The sequence below is a fragment of the Lampris incognitus genome, chromosome 7, assembly GCF_029633865.1.
Source record: "Lampris incognitus isolate fLamInc1 chromosome 7, fLamInc1.hap2, whole genome shotgun sequence".
In the NCBI taxonomy this organism is placed as follows: domain Eukaryota; kingdom Metazoa; phylum Chordata; class Actinopteri; order Lampriformes; family Lampridae; genus Lampris; species Lampris incognitus.
The window spans coordinates 21,053,075-21,073,499 of NC_079217.1; the positions used below are offsets into that span (position 1 = coordinate 21,053,075).

Here is a 20,425-nt window from a genome sequence, read left to right on the forward strand (position 1 = left end):
GAGTCAGAGAGAGGCAATAAGAGGAGAGGGGGGAAGTCCAGGTCACACAAGAACACCCAAAGGGCAATGTTGCACCGAGAGGAGTTGCGAGAATTACTTCCAGATTATTATTTTCCTTTTTGTTTTTGTATTTCCTGTGTCTCAGATATTGCCACTCACTGGCACTTCGCCTTGTTCAGCTCTGATTCTCATCACTGACTCTGTGCCATGAGTGCTCTGCGAGAAAACCGAGACCATGTATGCATGGATTTTGTTGCTGTGCAGGGTGTGAAAGCAGCTCCCAGTGTAGGTTTACATAGAGAGATCCATTACTTTACTGCGGCAGCTGGCCTTAATTACAGCTAACTAGAGAGAGAGAGAGAGGGCAGGGATGGAGAGAGAGGGATGAGTGTAATTAAAAACTATATTTGAAAACTTAGAGTGCATTGATGGGATTTGTGTAATGACTGTGCAATGCCCACATTCTTCTTGTTTTTTTTTTAATCTAATGCAAACAAACACTCAGATATCAAGTCTCCTTTCTGTCCCTCTTCCAAATAAATGACTTGTTTACCTCCCTGTGTGCATGCATGTGTGCTTCTTTTCTAAGTATCTAAGTATTGTCCAATTAAGGTTTTGTGAAGCTGGCTAGTTCTGTGGTTAGTTTTAGCTGTACAAAAATGTCAAATTGTGAGATTTGATATTTGCAGCACTCGTGTGCAGTTTTTAGCTTAATTATGTCTTCCTGTGTACGTATCCGAAGGCACCTGGGAGAGGAAAGTGATGTATATGACTGTTCTGTCTACATGTGTTTGGTGTGCACACATACACACGACTAAGTGTTGTCATGCACAAACAAGATACACACAGTCATCCCCACACATTGTCTCATGGTGGCATTTCCCTCTTTTGTTTGTCCTTCCTAATCAACAGTCCCCTCCACTGGCCTGCCCGGCATCGACCACTCGGCACAGGCTGCTTATTACCCAGGGTTTGTTCCGGGATTTTTTGTCAAATGAACGAAAGTGACAGCTCAATCTAACTTCGACATAAAGCTGCGCTGTAAAGGCTAGGCTTCGCACGGCCGCGTCTCCACGGCTAGCAAGGAATTCAACTAAGTTGTCATCAAGGGGTGGACAGGATGGTCCTCTCACTCTAATTGAAATGCCACCCGCTTTTCTTTCTCTCTCTCTCTCTCTCGCTGTCTCTCTCTCTCTCCCTCTTTCTTTCACTTCTAGTTCTGGATGTCTGCCCTAGCCACCACTATACCAGTGCCCTGCGGCGCCTTCATGCCAGTCTTTGTCATTGGTAAGAAGTTGCAAGTGTGTAAGCCTGTGTGTGTTGCTATGGAAAAAGTAGATAACTATAGGTGTGTGTGTGTGTGTCTGTGCACATGCAAGTTGATTTGAATGTGTGTGCTTCCTTCTGCACACTTGTGTATTCCAGGTGCAGCGTTTGGGCGTCTGGTAGGAGAGAGCATGGCAGCCTGGTTCCCGGATGGTATCAACACAGATGGCACCATATATCCCATAGTGCCAGGTGGCTATGCTGTAGTGGGTGAGTTAAATGCTTATATAATGCCTTTAGAAAGTATTCATACTTCCTTGATTTTTCACATTTTTTCCCCGTTATGTAATGTACTGAAGAAAAAAAAATGTTTCCCTTTACCATTACAATAAGTTTAACAGAATTATGGGGCAAAAAAAAATACTTTTTACTCGAGAAAAGTTGGTTTTCAGAAGTGAAAGATTAACATTTTTCCTGTACATAAGTATTCACCTCCCCACAGTCAGCATTTTGTTGATGGGCTTTTGGCAGTAATTGCAGCTGTGAGTCTCCTCTTGTATGTCTGTATTAGTTTTGCAGAATTAGATTTTGAACATTTGGCTCATTCTTTAATGCAGACCTGTTCCAACTCTGCCAAATTAGATAGAGAACATCAGTGGACAGCAATTCTCAGGTCATGCCACAGATTTTCAATTAGTTTTTCATGTTTCTGAATTTTTAGTAATTGTCCTGTTGGGACATGAAACAGCTATTTCTTGCTGACTGAAACAGGTTTTCCTCAATAATTTGCCTGTATTTGGCTCCATCCATCTTGCCTTTGACAGCAACAAGTTTTCTTGTCAACTCCCGCTGAAAAAGCAACGCCATAGCGTGATTCTGCCACCGCCGTGCTATAGGGGCGATGTTACCTGTGTGCTAGGATGCGTTTGGTTTGCACCATACTTTGCGTTCAGGCCAAAGAGTTCAGCATTAGTGTCACCAGACTGCAAAATCTTGTTTCAGAAGGTCTCAGATTTTGTCACATGGCTTTTAAGAAACTCCAGACTGGATTTATTGTTTACCTCAGGATTCAAAGAAATAATTCAAATGGTTTATTAATCCCATACTTCATATGCAAATACAATGAGCAGTGAAATGCCTTTTTTGGTAAACTCTGAAATTGTGTAATAAGAAGTAGAAACAATACCGGTACGTACATATATCCATACATGCAAATATACAAATATACAATGTACAAATAAAATACAATGTGCAAAGGAAAGTGAAGGTGGCAGAGTATTAGTGCTTACAGCCTTACTGTGTATACATAGTGTAAGTTATTTATTTTATTGTTATTTAGTGTTTTGTGCCCTTATTGCCTGGGGGAAGAAACTCCTTCTGAGTCTCTCTGCGCTGGCCTTATGACTGCAGAGGGATCTGCCGGACCGCAGCAGCTGAAACGGTCTGTAATTTACGGCACGGTGGCCCAGTGGTTAGCGCTGTTGCCTCTCTGCAAGAAGGTCTGGGGTTTGAACCCCAAGCCATCCCAGGGGCCTCATGTATCAATCGTTACTATGGGCAAATTGGTGCATACACACCCATGGAATTTTTTAGCCCTCAAGATTGTCTGACTGTCAGCAGCAAAGCATGATGGTAATTTGCAATTCCTTCCTCCTAACATCTATTGTCTACCTCTTGCAACGAGCAATCACCCATGCCTGCAAAGACATCAGTGTTAGCCAATCGGTGTCTAAATTCAGGGGTCACACAGATTCTACACTGGTCTCTGAGACAGATTTCGGGGCTAAAAAATCCCATGGGTGTGTATGCACAAATTTGCCCATAGTAACGATTGATACATGAGGCCCCTGGTCCCTCCTGTGTGGAGTTTGCACGTTCTCCCCGTGTCTGCGTGGGTTTCCTCCAGGTGTGCCAGTTTCCTTCCACTATCAAAAAGACATGCATGTTGGGGTTAATACTCCTGTCTGTGTCCCTGACCAAGGCAATGGAAAGAAGAACAGGAGTTGGTCCCTGGGCACTGCAGCTGCCCACTGCTCCTCTCAATAAGATGGGTGGAATACAATGACAAAATAAATTCTTTTTTTTTCCGTCTTATTCTTTTCTTCTAATTGGGGTGATGGGGATCCATAATAATCCTTTTAGCCCTGGCCCTGCACTGCCTGGTGTATAAGTCCTGTACGGGGATGAGTGTAGTCCCAGTGGTACACTCAACCACCTGACCACTCTCTGCAGAGCTTTTTGGCCTTGAGAAGTACAGTTTCCAAACCAGGCAGTGATTCACCCTGCCAGGATGCTCTCAATGGCTGGCACCAGAGTAAAAGCTTTTCTGGATCTATGGGGAGACACTGAATTTCTTCAGTTGCCTGAGGGTGACAAAGACACGGCCTCGCCTTTTGCACCAGAGTATCCATGTGGCATGTCCATGTTAGGTCCTCGGTGATGTGAACACTGAGGTACTTGAAGTTGCTCACCCTCTCTACTAGAACCCTGTTGATAGAGAGAGGGATGCAGGTCTTTCTAAAGTCCACAACAAGCTACTTGGTTTTACTGACGTTCAGGGAGGGGCTGTTGGTATGGCACCACTGTGACAGATCCTCCCCTTCTTTCAGGTAGGCCATCTCACTGGTACTGGAGATCAGGCCCACCATTACTGTGTCGTCAGCAAACTTAACTTTGGTGTTGGAGCTGCTCGTGGCCACACAGTCTTGTGTGTACACACAGTAGAGCAGGGGACTCAACACAACCTTGGGAGAATCCTGTGTTGAGGGTGAGAGGGTGGAGGTGTAGCTACCCATCTTAACCACCTGGGGTCTGCTGGTCAGAAAGTCAGGGACCCAGTTGCACAGGGTGGTGATCAGGCCAAGTTCCTCTGAGCTTGGTCACCAGTCTAGGGGGCAATATGGTATTGCAGGCTGAACTGTAGTCAAGTAACAGCATTCTCACATAGTTATACCCCCACCCTGGTTGTCAAGATGTGATAGGTTGGCGTGTAGAGGTGGCTTCCGCCTATCCACTCTCTCAAAGGAGGCCAGATCCTTTAAGTGCTGAAGACATTATGAATCTCAGGACTGTTTCTCTCATTTCAACCAATGTCAGATTACTTTATTTTGACATCATAGAGAATTACTTCTGTTGGAGTAGGAAAAAAACTCCCCTTTATGTAGTCACGTTCTAACTGGACTTTACAACACAACATGACAATGCAGGATTTACACAGCATGCCGAATGACTGCAGAAGAGAGTTTCCGTAGAGAGTGTCTGCATATTTGCTTATAATGTGCATTTTCCTAATGTATTTTTTTGTGAAAGCTTTGCAGAGAAAATAGGCTAGACGCCAAAAAGATTCATTACTTTCATTACTCAATGCAGACTATATGAATAGTCCATAACCAGTGTAAACACGCTAATCTACTAACCTTGGCACCAAATGGGAGTGGACTATGCTCCACAGTTGTTCCATGTATGGTTTCAACCTGGCTTTATACTCATTGCAGGTTGAATTGGGCGGCATGGTGGCCCGGTGGTTAGAGCTGTCACCTCACAGCAAGAGAATGTCCTGAGTTCGAACCCCAGGGTTGTCCAACCTTGGGGGTCATCCCGGGTCGTCCTCTGTGTGGAGTTTACACGTTCCCCCTGTGTCTGCAGTGGGGTTTCTCTGGGTGCTCCGGTTTCCCCCACCATCAAAAAAGACATGCATGTTAGGGTTTATAATCCTGCCTGTGCCCTTGACCGAGGCATGGCAAGACGAACTGGAATTGGTCCTCGGACGCTGCATGGTGGGTGCCCACTGCTCCTCGCTACACAGCTAGGGAGGGTTAAATGCAGAGTGTAATTTCCCTATGGGGATCAATAAAGCATGTCAAAATCCCAAAAAAAAAGCAAAAATCAAATACTTTCTGTAGCCACTGTATGTGCCATGTCACATCACCTATCTTTCCCATATATCTCATAGACAGATTTGTGGACCACCAATTTCACTTCTAAAGCATCTTCCACTGCTTGATTAGGCAGTCTAAAAAATAGCCGCAGTTCTCTTTAAAGTGGCACTTGTACTGTATATTTACATACTAGGTATAATTAACCAATAAGTATGTACGTTTGCTTCAATATCATGGTAGATTTTATCTGACCAGCTCTGGTCCTCTGAATTCTTGCAAAAAGTAAGTGAAAGACCTTTACTTTTCTTGAGCACCTTATACTGTGTAATCCTGCCTCCTCCGCCCGATGAAAAGCAATGTGAGCGTGTAGAGGAGGTGTCAGTCATCTGCAGCCATACAGAAATGAAATTGCACCTCTCCAAGACTCACTTTTCCATTATAACATGGGAGGAAGCAGTTTTGGTGGCCTGTCAAGAACTGTTTATTCTTACTTCCGGAGAGGCTGCGGTCTTTGTACTTTTCAGCTTTTTTTTTGGTCATGGTTCCCCTGGCATCCACTTGAGTTATAGATTTTTTGATTTCCATTTTCCTCCCACCGCCATAAAAAAAAAAAATAATCCAGATAAACATTAGCTAACACCCCAAATCTCAATTTCAGGCTGTACTGTAAGCACCAGCCATTGGTCGACACAGTTGACATAATAACGTATTCGTGGACTCTGCTGATTTAAGCAAAGTACTTTCCCAAGTTTGGAAAATAGCAAATGTCTCTGTCAAGTCCATATAGTTGCTGTTCATGTTAATGTTCCATTGGTAATATGAATCCGTACGACTCCCTTGCAGCTGTGGTAATTGTTGACAACAGTAGTGATTATGCCACTTTTGGAGGCTGATGGCAGCTTTTTCCCCCTCTGAGCCATTGATGTTATTGTTGTTGAGATGATGACTCACCTATTTACACAGACCTGGCTTTCGGGCGGGGGGCGGGGGGGGCGGCAGAAGGCTAAGTGTTAGAATGGGTAGAGGGAGCATTTGTATTTAGCTGTGACAGATAGCCAGCCATACACATGCTTAATTAAGTTACCACTAAGAACAATAAAAGCGGTCTTTGTGACCTCTCCCCCAACGCCTACACAGTCCATCTCGTCATCTCGCTCTCTCCCCCTTCTCTGTCGTTCTTAGATTTATTTCTTAATGTTTCTAGTCTACCCACTATTTCCCTCTCAGAGCTCATCTCATCTGGACGATTAGAACCATCCATTTTCTGTCGAGGTATAATGCTCTGTTCCCCCGAACACACACACACACGTTTTTCCTCATTTGATGTAGCTGATATTTCTTTACTCACAATGGTTTACCAAAGAAAGGACTTGGAAGAGTGAGGTTTCATATTGTGTCAACTCAATGAGTTCGTTTCGGTGAGGAGGTTTATTGGATTGTGTGGAACAGAATGTGAATGTGCTCTGTTGGACTGACACATTGCCGACAGCACAGATGAGAAACTAGAACATTATTGTGTCGGGGAACCAGTTGACGCCTCCGACTCTGCAAACGCATTGAATTCCTGCAGGTTTGAGTATAGTTAAGGTATTAAGTTGGTGTCATTTATGAATGCACTAAGCAGTAATAAGCCCCCCCCCCAAAAAAAACAACCAAACAAAAAAAAAAAATCTTGCTTCTGTTGTGCTCAACCTGCTGTCTTCTCCAACCCACCCCCTCACCCCCACCACTGGACCCCACGCTTCTAGGTGCGGCGGCCCTGTCGGGAGCCGTCACTCACACCGTGTCCACGGCAGTCATCGTGTTCGAGCTGACGGGCCAGATCTCGCACATCCTGCCCGTGATGATTGCAGTGATCCTGGCAAACGCTGTGGCCCAGTCCCTGCAGCCCTCCCTCTACGACTCCATCATCAGAATCAAGAAACTGCCCTATCTCCCAGAGCTTGGCTGGGGGACACCATGAGTACGTAAACACACCGGGGGATCAGGGAGGAAAAGGGATACAAGGTCACACTGCTACAATTCTGTTTCTTTAATGCATTGGTTCTCAATCAGGGTTCTTGGGCACTACCATCACTGCTGGTTTCTGTTCTGCCAGGTAGTTCATTACATTCTCCTTGTTGTTCCAGGTGTAGAACCTCCCTGATTTGGGGCTGAGCAACTGGATGGATGTGTCCAAAGGAGTTGAATCAAGTGCAACTGGACTTGGTATATATCCGTGAAGATGTTTCGCCTCTCATCCAAGAGGCTTCCTCAGTTCGTGCCTTTCTGACTAGACCAAGCTAGTCTGACTGGCTGGTGATGAGAATCAGAATTTATCCTCTTTGGAGTCATTGTCAGAGCTATAGATGTCAATGGCTCTTTGTGTTCCGATGTTCCGATAATGACGGCTGCGGCCAAACATCGGTACACAAAAGAGCCACTCATATCTATGGCTCTGTAAGCGACAGGTGTTGGTAAACATCGGAACACAAAGAGCCATGGACATCTATAGCTGTTTACCAACGCCCGTCGCTAACAGAGCCATAGATATGAGTGGCTCTTTTGTGTACCGATGTTTGGCCGCGCCCGTCGTTATCGGAACACAAAGAGCCATGGACATCTATAGCTCTGACAACGACTCCAAAGAGGATAAATTCTGAGTCTCATTACCAGCCAGTCAGACTAGCTTGGTCTAGTCAGAAAGGCACGAACTGAGGAAGCCTCTTGGATGAGAGGCGAAACGTCTTCACGGATATGTACCAAGTCCAGTTGCACTTGATTCAACTCCTTTGAATAACCATGATCTGGATGAATGAGAACATTCACAGACAGGTGGATGTAATTGACTACCTGACAGGAGAGCAAACCAGGAGTACTGGTGCTACCTGAGAACCTGATTCAATGATTTCAGCATACATGGCAAGATGCAATAAAGGATACCATGAAGACACGTTGCACTTTTCTACAGGGTTATTTCTTGATTAAGGATGATTTACTGTGGGATGATTTAGGATAAAAAAAAATTGCATTGTCATCATCATAACATTATTTTTTACTCTAAAATGGCAGGGAGCAGCTAAAGCTAAGAGCATAGTCACTCTTAATAATATAAAGCTCTGAGGCAAATTGAAGGAATTGTTGCTTTAATTTTTGGTTTTCGCAGCCTTCAAGATTTATTTATGTATTCAATTATTTTTTTGTACATGCAAGCATGATACCATTGGATAAATTTTAATTAAAAATACAGCCACCCAGTCCTGTTTATCGCAACATAGCCAAACAGAGCACCTTTCCCCTGTTTGTTTGGAGCAATATTTTATTGCTGTGGGTGTTGGGGAATCATTAGAGAGCGATAATAGTTGGGCTGAATCCCTCACAAATTGGGAGTAATGAAAACAAAATTTTATTTTCTGCTCCATCTGTTCATTTCCCATCTCCATCTACTACTTACTGCTATTGCCCTCCCCATTTTTCTCTCTCTCGCTCCACTCCGTTTCTTCATTCACTTCACTGGTGATCCTGCAATCCATCCCTCCTTTATCCATTCTTCCTTTCCTGTGGTTTTGTTCTGTCTCTTCTCATTATCTACCTCAACCCTATGGCCCTTCGATCCCCTCATTCGTGTCCTCTCTCTCTCTCTCTCTCTCTCTCTCTCTCTCTCTCTCTCTCTCTCTCTCTCTCTCTCTCTCTCTCTCTCTCCTCTCTCTCTCGCTCTCTCTCCCCCCCCCCCTCTCTGTGTTGTGTAAGTGTGTGTTGGAAATGACAGAGATCCCCTGTTATGTGAGGCGTATACGTTTTCAGTGAGCTGTTGCATAATTCCTCCTTTTTCATCTTACCAAATTACAAAGACTTACACTGTCATGGTCAGTGTCTCTCACTCACAGCACAAATGTGCAAATACACACAAGCTCCCACAGCCTCCCACGTTATTTTTGAATACCAGCATATGTATTTGTGATCACAAACTACCATGACCTAATCATGCATCCCAAAATTGTGAAATAACTTATGTTGCATGTAATTATATCACTGCTTGTTAACTATATTGAATGAATATTTATGGTTAAGGATGCTACATACAACATTCAGCACCAGCATCTCAGACTAAAACAAAAAAAAACAAAAAAACTCCCCCTTCCCTTCGTGCCCCCCCCCCCATTCGTGTTCTTGGCTATTGTTTTGTTTGTTGAAATATTGGTTTTTACAGTATAGAGTTATTTCATTAACATTAGTAATGTATTCAGCAGCTTGTCTTCTATCTGTTGATAAACCTAGATCCATGTAACATAAATATTAGCTTGTTAGCTATCCTGCTAATGCTAGCTACCTCACGTGCATGAGCGATGCACTAACATGCACATGCGGCTGGACCAGCTTCCAAAACAAACAACAGAGAAACTTGGATTACAATACAGAGGGAGTATGACTTGATTCCCTGCTCAGGGCGCCGTTACTCCACTCTCTCTTTACATAGCAAATAGTTGTTTACTGCTATATTAATGTACCAGATCTAATATATAGCACTTTAACATTAACGTGACTGTAAATAAACATTTAAAACCTTAAAAGTTGATGGTGCACCACTATGAATGAGAGATTGTCAGTACAATGCTGTGTGTGTGTGCTTGTGAGAGAGAGAGAGAGAGAGAGAGAGAGAGAGAGAGAGAGAGAGAGAGAGAGAGAGAGAGAGAGAGAGAGAGAGAGTGAGAGAGAGAGAGAGAGAGAGAGAGAGAGAGAGAGAGAGAGAGAGAGAGAGAGAGAGAGAGAGAGAGAGAGAGAGAGAGAGAGAGTTCCAGGCCATGCTCAGTACATCAATGCCCAAGCAGTATCCAGATGATATTGAAAGCCACTGGGATATGCTCAGGACTGCAATCACTGGCATCTGTAAAACCACTCTTGGACATAAGATGAAGAACCACCAAGACTGGTTTGATGAGAATGTACTGGAAATCCAACAGTTAATCGACATCAAGAGGAAAGCCTTTACCATCTGGCAGAATGGCATCAACTGCCAAAATAAATGAGTTGCCCATGCAAGAGCAAAGTCAGCTGTCCAAAGCTGGGTCAGGGAATTGAAGAACCAGCGGCTGATGAAGAAGGCCCTTGAGATCCATCGCCTTGCAGATGCTGGGGATACCAGGGCCTTCTTTGGTTCTACTAAAGCAATATATGGTCCCGGTCACTGCGGTCTAACCCCCCCCCTTCGCGCCAAAGTACCTTCCTAGCTGGCCCCCCTCGCTATTTCTGCAGTGCTTGCCCAGCCGTCTGGTAACTCTCCACTACCTCTCTGTGCCTGTTTGAACTCCACCCTGAATCCCACATAACAGTCTTCCTTCTTCAACTTCCACCATTTCATCCTTGGCTCTGCCTTCACTCTTCCTTTTCTTGGTCTCCAAAGTCATCCTTCATACCACCATCCGATGCTGGCTAGCTACATTCTCCCTGTCACCACCTTGCAGTCTCCAATCCCTTTCAGATTGTGCCTTCTACATAAGATGTAGTCCCCCTGTGTGCACTTTCCTCCACTCTTTTATGTCACCTGTGTTCTTCCCTCTTGTTGAAATATGTAATCACCACAGCCATTTCCAACTTTTCTCAAAATCCACCAGCATCTGTCCTTCCACATTTCTCTCCTTGACACCATACCTACCCCTCACCTCCTCATCACCTCTGTTCCCTCCACCAACATGCCCATTGAAGTCCTCTCCAATCACCACTCTCTCCTCCTTGTGAACACTCTCCACCACTTCATCCAACTCTCTTTTCTTCCGTCTCACACCCAACTTGCAGGGCATATGCACTGATAACATTCATCAGTACACATTCGATTTCGAACTTCATACTCATCACTCTGTCTGACACTCTCTTCACCTCCAGCACACTCTTACTCTTCCTTCAGAATTACCCCTACCCCATTTCTCCTCCCATTCGCACCATGGTGGAAGAATTTGAACCCACCTCCAATGCTCCTGGCCTTACTCCCCTTCCACCTGGTCTCTTACACACACTATACCTACCTTTCTTCTTTCCATCATATCAGCCAGCTCTCTCCCTTTACCAGTCATAGTACCAGGATTCAAAGTTTCGACTCTCACCTCCACACTCCTACCCTTCCTCCTCTCTCACTGCTTCTGGACATGCCTTCCCCCTCTCCTTATCCTTTGCCCAACAGTAGCATAGTTTCCATCGGCACCCTGTTGGCCAACAGTACTGGTGGCGGTCGTTGGTAACCCAGGCCTCGACCGATCCGGTATGTAAATCTTATTTATGATCCGCATATTTGATTTGGCAAAGATTTTATGCTGGATGCCCTTCCTGATGCAACCCTCCCCATTTATCCGGGCTTGGGACCGGCACTAAGAATGCACTGGCTTGTGCATCCTCAGTGGCTGGGTTAGAATACTACGACTACTGCATGACAGTATGTCAGCTATAGTACTCAGCAGTTATGGAGATGAGACTAGAGTCCTTCAAGGTCCACACAGGGGTTAAACAAGGCTGTGTCATTGCCCCAACCCTGGTCTCTTGTCTTCATTACCACCATCCTCCACCTCACAATTCCCAATCTGCCTCAGGGAGTCAAAATCATCTACAGGGCTGATGATAATCTTCTGAATGTTAACAGATTCAGGGCTAAAGGTAAAACCACCACCACATCCATCATAGAGCTGTAGTATGCCAATGACAATGCCTTAGTGTCCCTCATAGAAGAGGAACTACAGAGCGTACTGGATGCCTTTGCAAATGCATACAAGGAGCTTGGCCTGGCCATTATCATAAAAAAAGCCCATATCCTCTACCAACCTCCACCCAACAGAAATATGCCTCCTCTGCCCCCATTCATCTCTGTAGACAATGCCAGACTCAAAAACATGGAACAGTTCCCATATCTTGGCAGCCTTCTCTCCTCCAAGGCCAACATTGGCATTGATATACACCTTCATCTCAGTTGTGCCAGCTGGGCCTTCTCACGATTGAATAAAAGGGTTTTTGAAAACCATGACCTTCAGGCCAGAGCAAAAATTCTGGTGTACAAAGTGGTAGCTGCTGCCCACCCTACCGTATGGGTCAGAAACCTGGACCACATATAGCAGGTACCTGAAGGCACTCAAGGCATACCAACAGTGATGCCTCAGGAAGATCCTTAAGATCAGCTGGGAGTATAAGCGCACCAACTTCAGCATCCTCGAGGAGGCCAATATGCCTACTATAACTGCCACCATCGTACAACATCAGCTGAGATGGACTGGCCATGGCCTCCCTATGTCTGACTCCCGCCTCCCGAAACAAGTCCTTTACTGTCAGCTTGTGACAGGACGCTGTGCCCCAGGAGGACAAAAGAAGATATATAAAGATAACATCAAGGCCCACATCAAAACGTTTGGCATCAAACAAGCCGCAAAAACAGGGAGGTCTGGAGACTGGTTGTCCGCGAGGGTGCTGGGCACTACAACCATGAGCTCCACTGTACTGCTGAAAACAAGCACAGACTCAGAAAGGAACAAGTTACCAGAAAGGCCCAAACCACATCCTCAACCACTTCTTCACATCCTTGCCCACATTGCCCCAAAATACGCTGCTCCAGGATCAGCCTCTACGCCCAACTGAAGACCCACAAGGACTTAGAAGGAGGACAGTCGTACTCGACGTCGGAGTGACCGCCGATGATGATGGTGTGTGTGTGTGTGTGTGTGTGTGTATCTATGTGCGTGGTGTGGTGTGGTTTGTATGGTAGGTTGCTGCTGTGAGGCTAAAGAACAGAAAACTGCTTCAATCTCTCTCTACTTCTTTCCTTCATGCCATACCTCTCTCTGCCGCTAACCTTCTTTTACGCCAGGCAGCATGCCACCACCACTGTGAGCCCTGTGTGTGTGTGTGTGTGTGTGTGTGTGTGTGTGTGTGTGTGTGTGTGTGTGTGTGTGTGTGTGTGTGTGTGTGTGTGTGTGTGTTACTGTAGATTGCTGCAGCATGGAAAAAGGAGGCATAGAAATGAAACACTGTAGGAAGTGTGGCCCCCACCAAGCTGTTTGTGTTTTTGAATCAAACTGGAAATTCTCCATCCCACTCACACACACACACACACACACACACTGAATATGGAACACTTGTATAATGCCTGCCATATAATAGACACAATCTCATATTGAGAGGATTGGATTTCTCTCATCATTTTTATGTAGCTATTTCAAATACCCATATGTGTCACAAACATGGACACACATGCATATCCATCCATCCCCACATCTATACCACCCCCTCACACACACACACACACACACACACACACATACACACACACACACACACACACACACACACACACATACACTGTATATGTTTCTGTCTGTTCCCCATACCTATAAAGAGGATAATAATACTGTATGTACTGTGTCTCTCTCTGTCAGACATATACACAATCATTCTCACCATTAATTTGCACCCCTTTTTTCCTCTCTACACACACACACGCACACAGAATTCAATAATGGGAAAGACAAAAGTGTATGTGTGTGTGTGTGTGCGTATGGGTGTGTGTGGGTGTTTGAGAGCGAGGGAGAGATGGAGTAGAGGACCCCTGACTATGGTGAGTGACAGGTCTGGCCTGTTCCTGGTATCTCAAGCCCCTGCTGTTATATGGCCCTAGCTGAGAGAGAGTGAGTGTGTGTGTGTGTGTGTGTGTGTGTGTGTGGGTGTGTGGGTGTGTCTCTCTCTCGCTCTCTCTCTCTCTCTCTCTCTCTCTCTCTCTCTCTCTCTCTCTCTCTCTCTCTCTGTGTTACTCTTCCTCTCCTTTGATAAATCTATATGTTGGGGGGTGCATTTCAAAACCTAGCCTAAGTGACAAGATGTGTGGGAACAATTATGTAACATAATTGTGTGTGTCTGTGCGTGTGTGTGTACAGTCGAGTGTATGTCTATCACCCTGTGTCCCTGAGCATTTCATAATGACCAATTATTGCTAGTAGAATCGTCTGTCCATTACAGTCCCCAGTCATCTTGACAGGGAGCGGAGCCACAGGAGATCATCATATTTTCTCTGGATCATTACAAGGACCCTTTTTATTGGCTCTCAGATGCCAGAAGTGTCTCTACATCTTGCTCTCTAGACAGTTCTGAGGGTCTTTGAGTCTGCATTCAGAACCATGTTAGTCTGTTAATCTACCCATATGCCCAGGCTTAAGCAAGACGGCAAAAAATGATCCAGTTTACTGCCAAACCCTAGTGGAGAGTAAGGTTCAATTAAAATGAAACCAATCAGGCGGGATCAAGTGCACCGACATCCCAAGGGAAATTAGTCCTGGCAGGCTTTGAATCCGGAGAGACGGATGACGTTATTGTCCCATACCGGCTTGAAATGAAAAGGGGATTGGTTGCCTGTTTGGTCTGAGCCGGAATGCCGTGTTCCTGGTGGGGTCATCAAATTGATTGTCTGCTTCCAGCGAGGTCAAAATATTGAGTTGTCACTGCAACAGGAAAAGAGAGTTGGCCCCAGTCAGCGGGCTGGCAGCAGCACAAGGCTTGGCATCGGAAACTGGCGAATGTTGTTTGGTTGGGGGGGTTGGCATGAGTTGGCCGGAAAGCTGTTGGTTTTATGGCCACTCAGGGCCTTCGTGTACCCCAGCGTGCAAAATTCTGCTGAGACGGGAGCTGTCGCACAAAGTCACCTCCCTTCCAGCTACGCAAAGGCTGACACGTCATCGGCGTAATGTCCGGATGACACGTCAACACAACACATTTACCGGACTTGCTGGTCAGCTTTTGGAATGATGTGCTCTGGGTCAGCCGGGAATGACTGATGGAGCTGTCGGAATCTTTCACGCATGCTGCACTCATGAAACTGTAATGCCTCTGATTCTTTAGCCATTTACGTTTTTCTCTCTTCCTTCTTCCTTAACCCCCACCCCACCATCTCTGAATCCACCTAATCCATCTCTGACCCCCCCCCTCATTCTTACCCCACTCTTCTCTTCCCTGGATCCTCTTTTCCCCTCATTCCTGCCTGTCAATACCTCTTCCTCTCGAACCCCCTTCCTCCTCCACACCCCCTACCCCTCTTACTTTCACTCACACCACCCCCATCCAACCACTCCCTCCCACTGCTCTCCTCGTGCCTTCCCTCCTCCCCTATTCTCTATGGCTCTCCTCTACATCCCCCCCTCCCCCAGGAAGTATAACATCCGTGTGGAGGACATCATGGTGAGAGATGTGAGGTACATCACGCTCAACTGCTGCTATCGAGACCTGCACGATGTGCTGCTGACTGGCCACCTCAAAACCCTCGCTCTGGTGGAATCAGCTGGTGAGACACACACACACACACACACACACACACACACTTCAGATTGTGTCACTTCTTAGTCATGGTGACACACTCAGACAGACCTACACATAGAGATGTGCATTTGTTATGCTCCCCAGAGAAATGCAGCGGTTTTGCTACTCTGGATATGCACAGTAACTTAACATTAGTCAGATTTCACAAAATGACCTCCTAATGAAATTTCAGAGATGAAGAGGAGGAGATTCTCTTTCGGGTACCACTGGGAAATCCCAGCAATAACAGTAATCAATAATTGTGGTAATGTCTGAGCTACGAGGTTACTACAGGACATCATGCTATATGTATTGGACTTGCCTGCACAAAGGGCCCTTTTCTTTAGTTAGCTAGTGGTACAGTACTCTCTGCGCCAACCTACTGTAATGCAAATTTGGTATTCCAAGGCCATCTTAATTATGTAATCCTGCTGGAACAATTGGCTGCGGCATTTTACCGAACACAATCAGCACGTACTGTCACAACGGCAATTAATTAAAACAAACAAGCAGGCACCCACATGTTTACGCATGCTTACACAAGCAAATGCGTCCACACGTTCACACTGACACATCATTAGACACACATACAAGCATACATGCACACACACACACACACACACACACACCGCTTTTGTTGCGTAACTCAGCCCAGCACCCTGCAGTGCTGCAACATGTGTTCGAAACCACCTGCAGTCAGCAGTGAACTTTTGCTAGCTCCTTCCCCTCTTCCCTAACCCGGTCTCAACCTCCTCCTCTCTTCCTGTTTTCCCTCCTTTCCCCGCCCCTCAACTCCACTGTTCTTCTCCTCAATCTTCCTCCCTTAATTGTCTTTGTTTATGTTCCTCCTTCCCCCCTCTTCCCAGAATCCATGATCCTCCTGGGCTCCATCGAGCGCGCCCAGCTCCAGTCCCTCCTCTCCCAGCAGCTGGGTCGACCGCGCCGGCTGGAGTACATCCGGGAGCGGACCGCGGCTGAGAAGAAGCGCCTGTCGGTGGTGTCGAACCCGAGCAGTGAGGACGGGAGCCACCGGGCCAATCATGAGGTCCGCTTCCAGGTCAGAGGTCATGCCAGCGGGCAGAAGTGGAGAGTGGTGTTTGGGAAAGGGGGTCTGCATTTGGGAAAAGTGATGTTAAAGGTGGAAATGCTTCAGATGAAAAGCAATCTGCAACCCCCAGTGGCTTCAGTTTCAAAGACTAGTGTGTGTGTGTGGGTGGGTGGGTGTGTGGGTGTGTGTGTGTGTGTGTATGTGTGTTGTTTTTTTACTCCTGGGAAGGTATACAATCCAGCATCAAATTTCTCATGAGCTTTTTGCAGCCTATCCTTAAAAGCCATACAATTAACATCTGTAACAGTAGCTTTCATGGCCCGCAATGACTCAGCCTGTCCGGGTGAGCTCTCTAAATGCAGCCTCCTTCTCTTTACTGTCGTTAAAAGAGAAAGCGTCAGGGACATCCGGGTAGTACAGCAGTCTATTCTGTTGCTTACCAACACGGGGATCACTGGTTCGTATCTTCGCCGTGTTACCTCCAGCTTGGTCGGGCGTCCCTACAGACACAATTGGCCGTGTCTGCGGGTGGGAAGCCAGCTGTGGGTATGTGTCCTGGTCACTGCACTAGCACCTCCTCTGGTCGGTCGGGGCGCCTGTTCAGGGGGGAGGGGAACTGGGGGGAATAGCGTTATCCACCCACGCGCTATGTCCCCCTGGTGAAACTCTTCACTGTCCGATGAGAAGAAGCAGCTGGTGACTCCACATGTATCAGAGGAGGCATGTGGTAGTCTGCAGCCCTCCCCGGATAGGCAGAGGGGGTAGAGCAGTGACCGGGATGGCTCGGAAGTGTGGGGTAATTGGATGGGTACAATTGGGGAGAAAAACGGGGGGGGGGGTTCCAAAAAAAAATGTCATCACTGCCATCTTCTGAATCAGTTGTAGCCCAAGCTAGAGTCCAGGACCTCCCCGAGGTCTTCTCCAGGATGTGCAGGAAGTCGTTTGATTTTACCATTAATTTCATAAACCCAGTAAGAGAATGTAAGAATCTAATCTAATCTGATCAGAGGTTTTCACTCCACCCACCTCTACCTTCCCTCCTATAGTAAAAGCCAACAATAAAAATGTTTTCAGATGGGGCTCCTTAGGACAAGCCATTAATCGTGTAGGGCTCATTGGTGTTTAAGAGTATACATCTTGGGAGCTGCTCAAGTGACAAGGTTAGCGCGCTAAGTTAAGGGATAATGATTCTGGGGATCAGAAGGGCCCTTCAGCGCTGATGGATAAAGGGGACTCTTCCAGGATTCCTCATGATGCCCTGATCACGGCTTCACTTGAACTTCACTTGACTTGCGGTGAAGTGAGAAGGGGGAAAGGATTTTGTGGAGCAGCGGCAAGAGATGGGAGAGCAATCAATCAGGCGGATGCAAGCATCGGAGACGGACGCATTAGTACGTTTTTCCAGTGCAGTCGCAGAGGTGTGTTTTGAAATCGCGGTCTCGGAAACGGAGAAGCTTTCGCCTGTACACAGCCTGCAAGGGGGGCAGGGGTAATGAAGGTGTGAAATCCCATCGGTAGCGCACCATAACTGAACACGTATGACAGATGGAAGGCTCACAGCATTAACGTGTTATTAAACCGTCAGTAAGAGAGGAAAGAATCTCTTGTTGTGCGTGTTTGTGTGTCCGTGTGTGTTTTTTTTTTTTTGCACATGGGGCTCTACGTTGGTGTTTTAGAGGCAGGGGTCTGGCTTTGTTCTGGGGTTTTACGTTGCTGTGCACAGAATGTTAATTAGCTCTCTCTCTCTCTCTCTTCCTGTCTCTCGCTCACTCTCTTCTAACTAGTTTGCAGCCAAGCCCTCAGGCATGGATGCAGAGGCAGGCATAAAAAGCTGTGTGTGTGTGTGTGTGTGTGTGTGTGTGTGTGCGCGTGTGTGCGAATGAGGTAAACCAGGGATTTCTCCTGCCTCCTTCCCTTCCTTCCACCAAGACTCTTTCTAATTCTTCCAGTATTTCCCTTCTTTTTTTCTAGTTGCGCAAATCTCACCTCCCACCGGTTCCTCCATCCTTTTCCTTCCCCCGGGAGTTTTCTCAATCTCATCCGTCCATCCATGCGTGTACATGCTTCCATTTGCTTAATGACTCTTCTGAGAGAGAGACGGAGTGGGGTAGGGCTTGTTGATCTTTTTAGCGATGTTGGGGTGGATAAGATTATTCTCTCTTATCTCTCTGTGTGTGCGTGTGTGTGTAGATCTCCACTGAAGAATCGTCCTTCAGCCCCACCCGTACCACCCCCCCAAAGCCCCTCAAACCTGCTCTGAAGAGACCCTCCGTGGTAGACCGACCCACAGAAATCCCCATCAGTAAGACACACGCAGACACACGAGACCGTGAACCGGATAGAGCAGTGAAAATGGAAAGAAATGTCTGCAATGCAAGTTCCTACCTCCCTCTTTTAGGGGCCATTCCCCTTCTCTCCATCTCCACATAACACCCTTCTTCCTCACTCTTCCAACTCAATCTCTACCTTAGATGATCAGAGATGATGGGGAAACAAGGCATAGTTTTGATCGAAAGAAAAAAAGGAGGGGCGTCCGGGTAGCGTAGCGGTCTATTCCGTTGCCTACCAACACGGGGATCGCCGGTTTGAATCCCCGCGTTACCTCCAGGATACCTTGGTCGGGCATCCCTAAAGACACAATTGGCCATGTCTGCGGGTGGGAAGCTGGGTGTGGGTATGTGTCCTGGTCACTGCACGAGCGCCTCCTCTGGTCGGTCAGGGCGCCTGTTCAGGGAGGAGGAGGAACTGGGGGGAATAGCGTGATCCTCCCACGCGCTACGTCCCCCTGGCAAAACTCCTCACTGTCAGGTGAAAAGAAACGGCTGGCAACTCCACATGTATAGGAGGAGGCATGTGGTAGTCTGCAGCCCTCCCCGGATTGGCAGAGGGGTGGAGCAGCGACCGGGACAGCTCAGAAGTGTTGGGTATTTGGACAGGTACAATTGGGAAGAAAAAGGGGGAAAAAAAGACAAAATGGCAGATTGCTCTATTAGTTTCCCCACAGTATACACTTCTCACTCTCTCTCTCTCGCTCTCTCTCGCTCTCTCTCTCTTTTCCAGGCCAACAGGATCACTCAGGCATTGCCTTAAAGAACTTGTTCTGTGCCAACCCTGAGACAGAAGGCATGGAGGTGAGAGAGCCATGTCCTCAAACACCCCCCAACAACAACACACCCTACTCCGTTCACACACACACACACACACACACACACACACACACACACACACACACACACACACACACACACACATACACTCTAGCTTTCCTTTGTCTCTGAAATCTCTTCCTATCTACTTAAGAAGGCTAGTCCAGTCTCCTCAGCCACCTTACACATGCATCTTCTAAACTTGGGTCTGTTATGTTTTACTTGTGTCGCCACTATTGCAGTTACATTGTATAGTGTCAAAATGGCCTTGCACTGAGGAGGTGCACTGTCAGTTTGACAGCGCTGTGAGATTGTGTTAATGCTGTGCTTGTCCTCTGGCCACCGGAAGAACAACAACAACGTGGAGGGCCCTGCGTCTCCTGAACTCAGGAGGCCGCCCAAGCGTGTCAGGATATCTGTTGTGGTAAGACCCACCAATCAGAGCCACCCAAATGGCCGGACCCGCCCCGGCGCTGGTTCGTCAGTCAACCAGCCAATAGTCACCCTGCCATCTACTGCCTAGGGCTAATCCCATGCCGATGGACCATGATCTGGGCTGGACCAAGCCAAGCCCGTCTTTGCCATCGTGCCTTAAAGCGTTGCTCACCTTTGTCCCTGTCCAGTCACCCCACTGACCTTTGACTGCCTGATGATGTGATTGGCTATGATTAGGATCTATTCAACTAAAGCTGTTGGGTCAAATCAGTCAGTTTGGGTTGTGGAAAACACTTGACCTAAAGTACCCACAGAACAATGCCAAAAGCTGATGACATAACTTTAAAAATTACACTGGG

The 20,425-nt window shown here is 46.8% G+C and overlaps 1 protein-coding gene across 1 annotated transcript in view; it reads left to right on the forward strand.

Annotated features, from left to right (window-relative positions):
- The window catches only part of clcn2c (chloride channel 2c), a 187,901-nt gene that overhangs the window by 153,931 nt on the left and 13,545 nt on the right, over positions 1-20,425 (forward strand). The window contains 9 exon segments of the mRNA XM_056283103.1: positions 1,218-1,287; positions 1,426-1,536; positions 6,893-7,107; positions 7,944-7,958; positions 15,294-15,423; positions 16,304-16,494; positions 18,676-18,787; positions 19,546-19,610; positions 19,984-20,055. Coding sequence (XP_056139078.1) covers positions 1,218-1,287; positions 1,426-1,536; positions 6,893-7,107; positions 7,944-7,958; positions 15,294-15,423; positions 16,304-16,494; positions 18,676-18,787; positions 19,546-19,610; positions 19,984-20,055 — 981 coding nt within the window.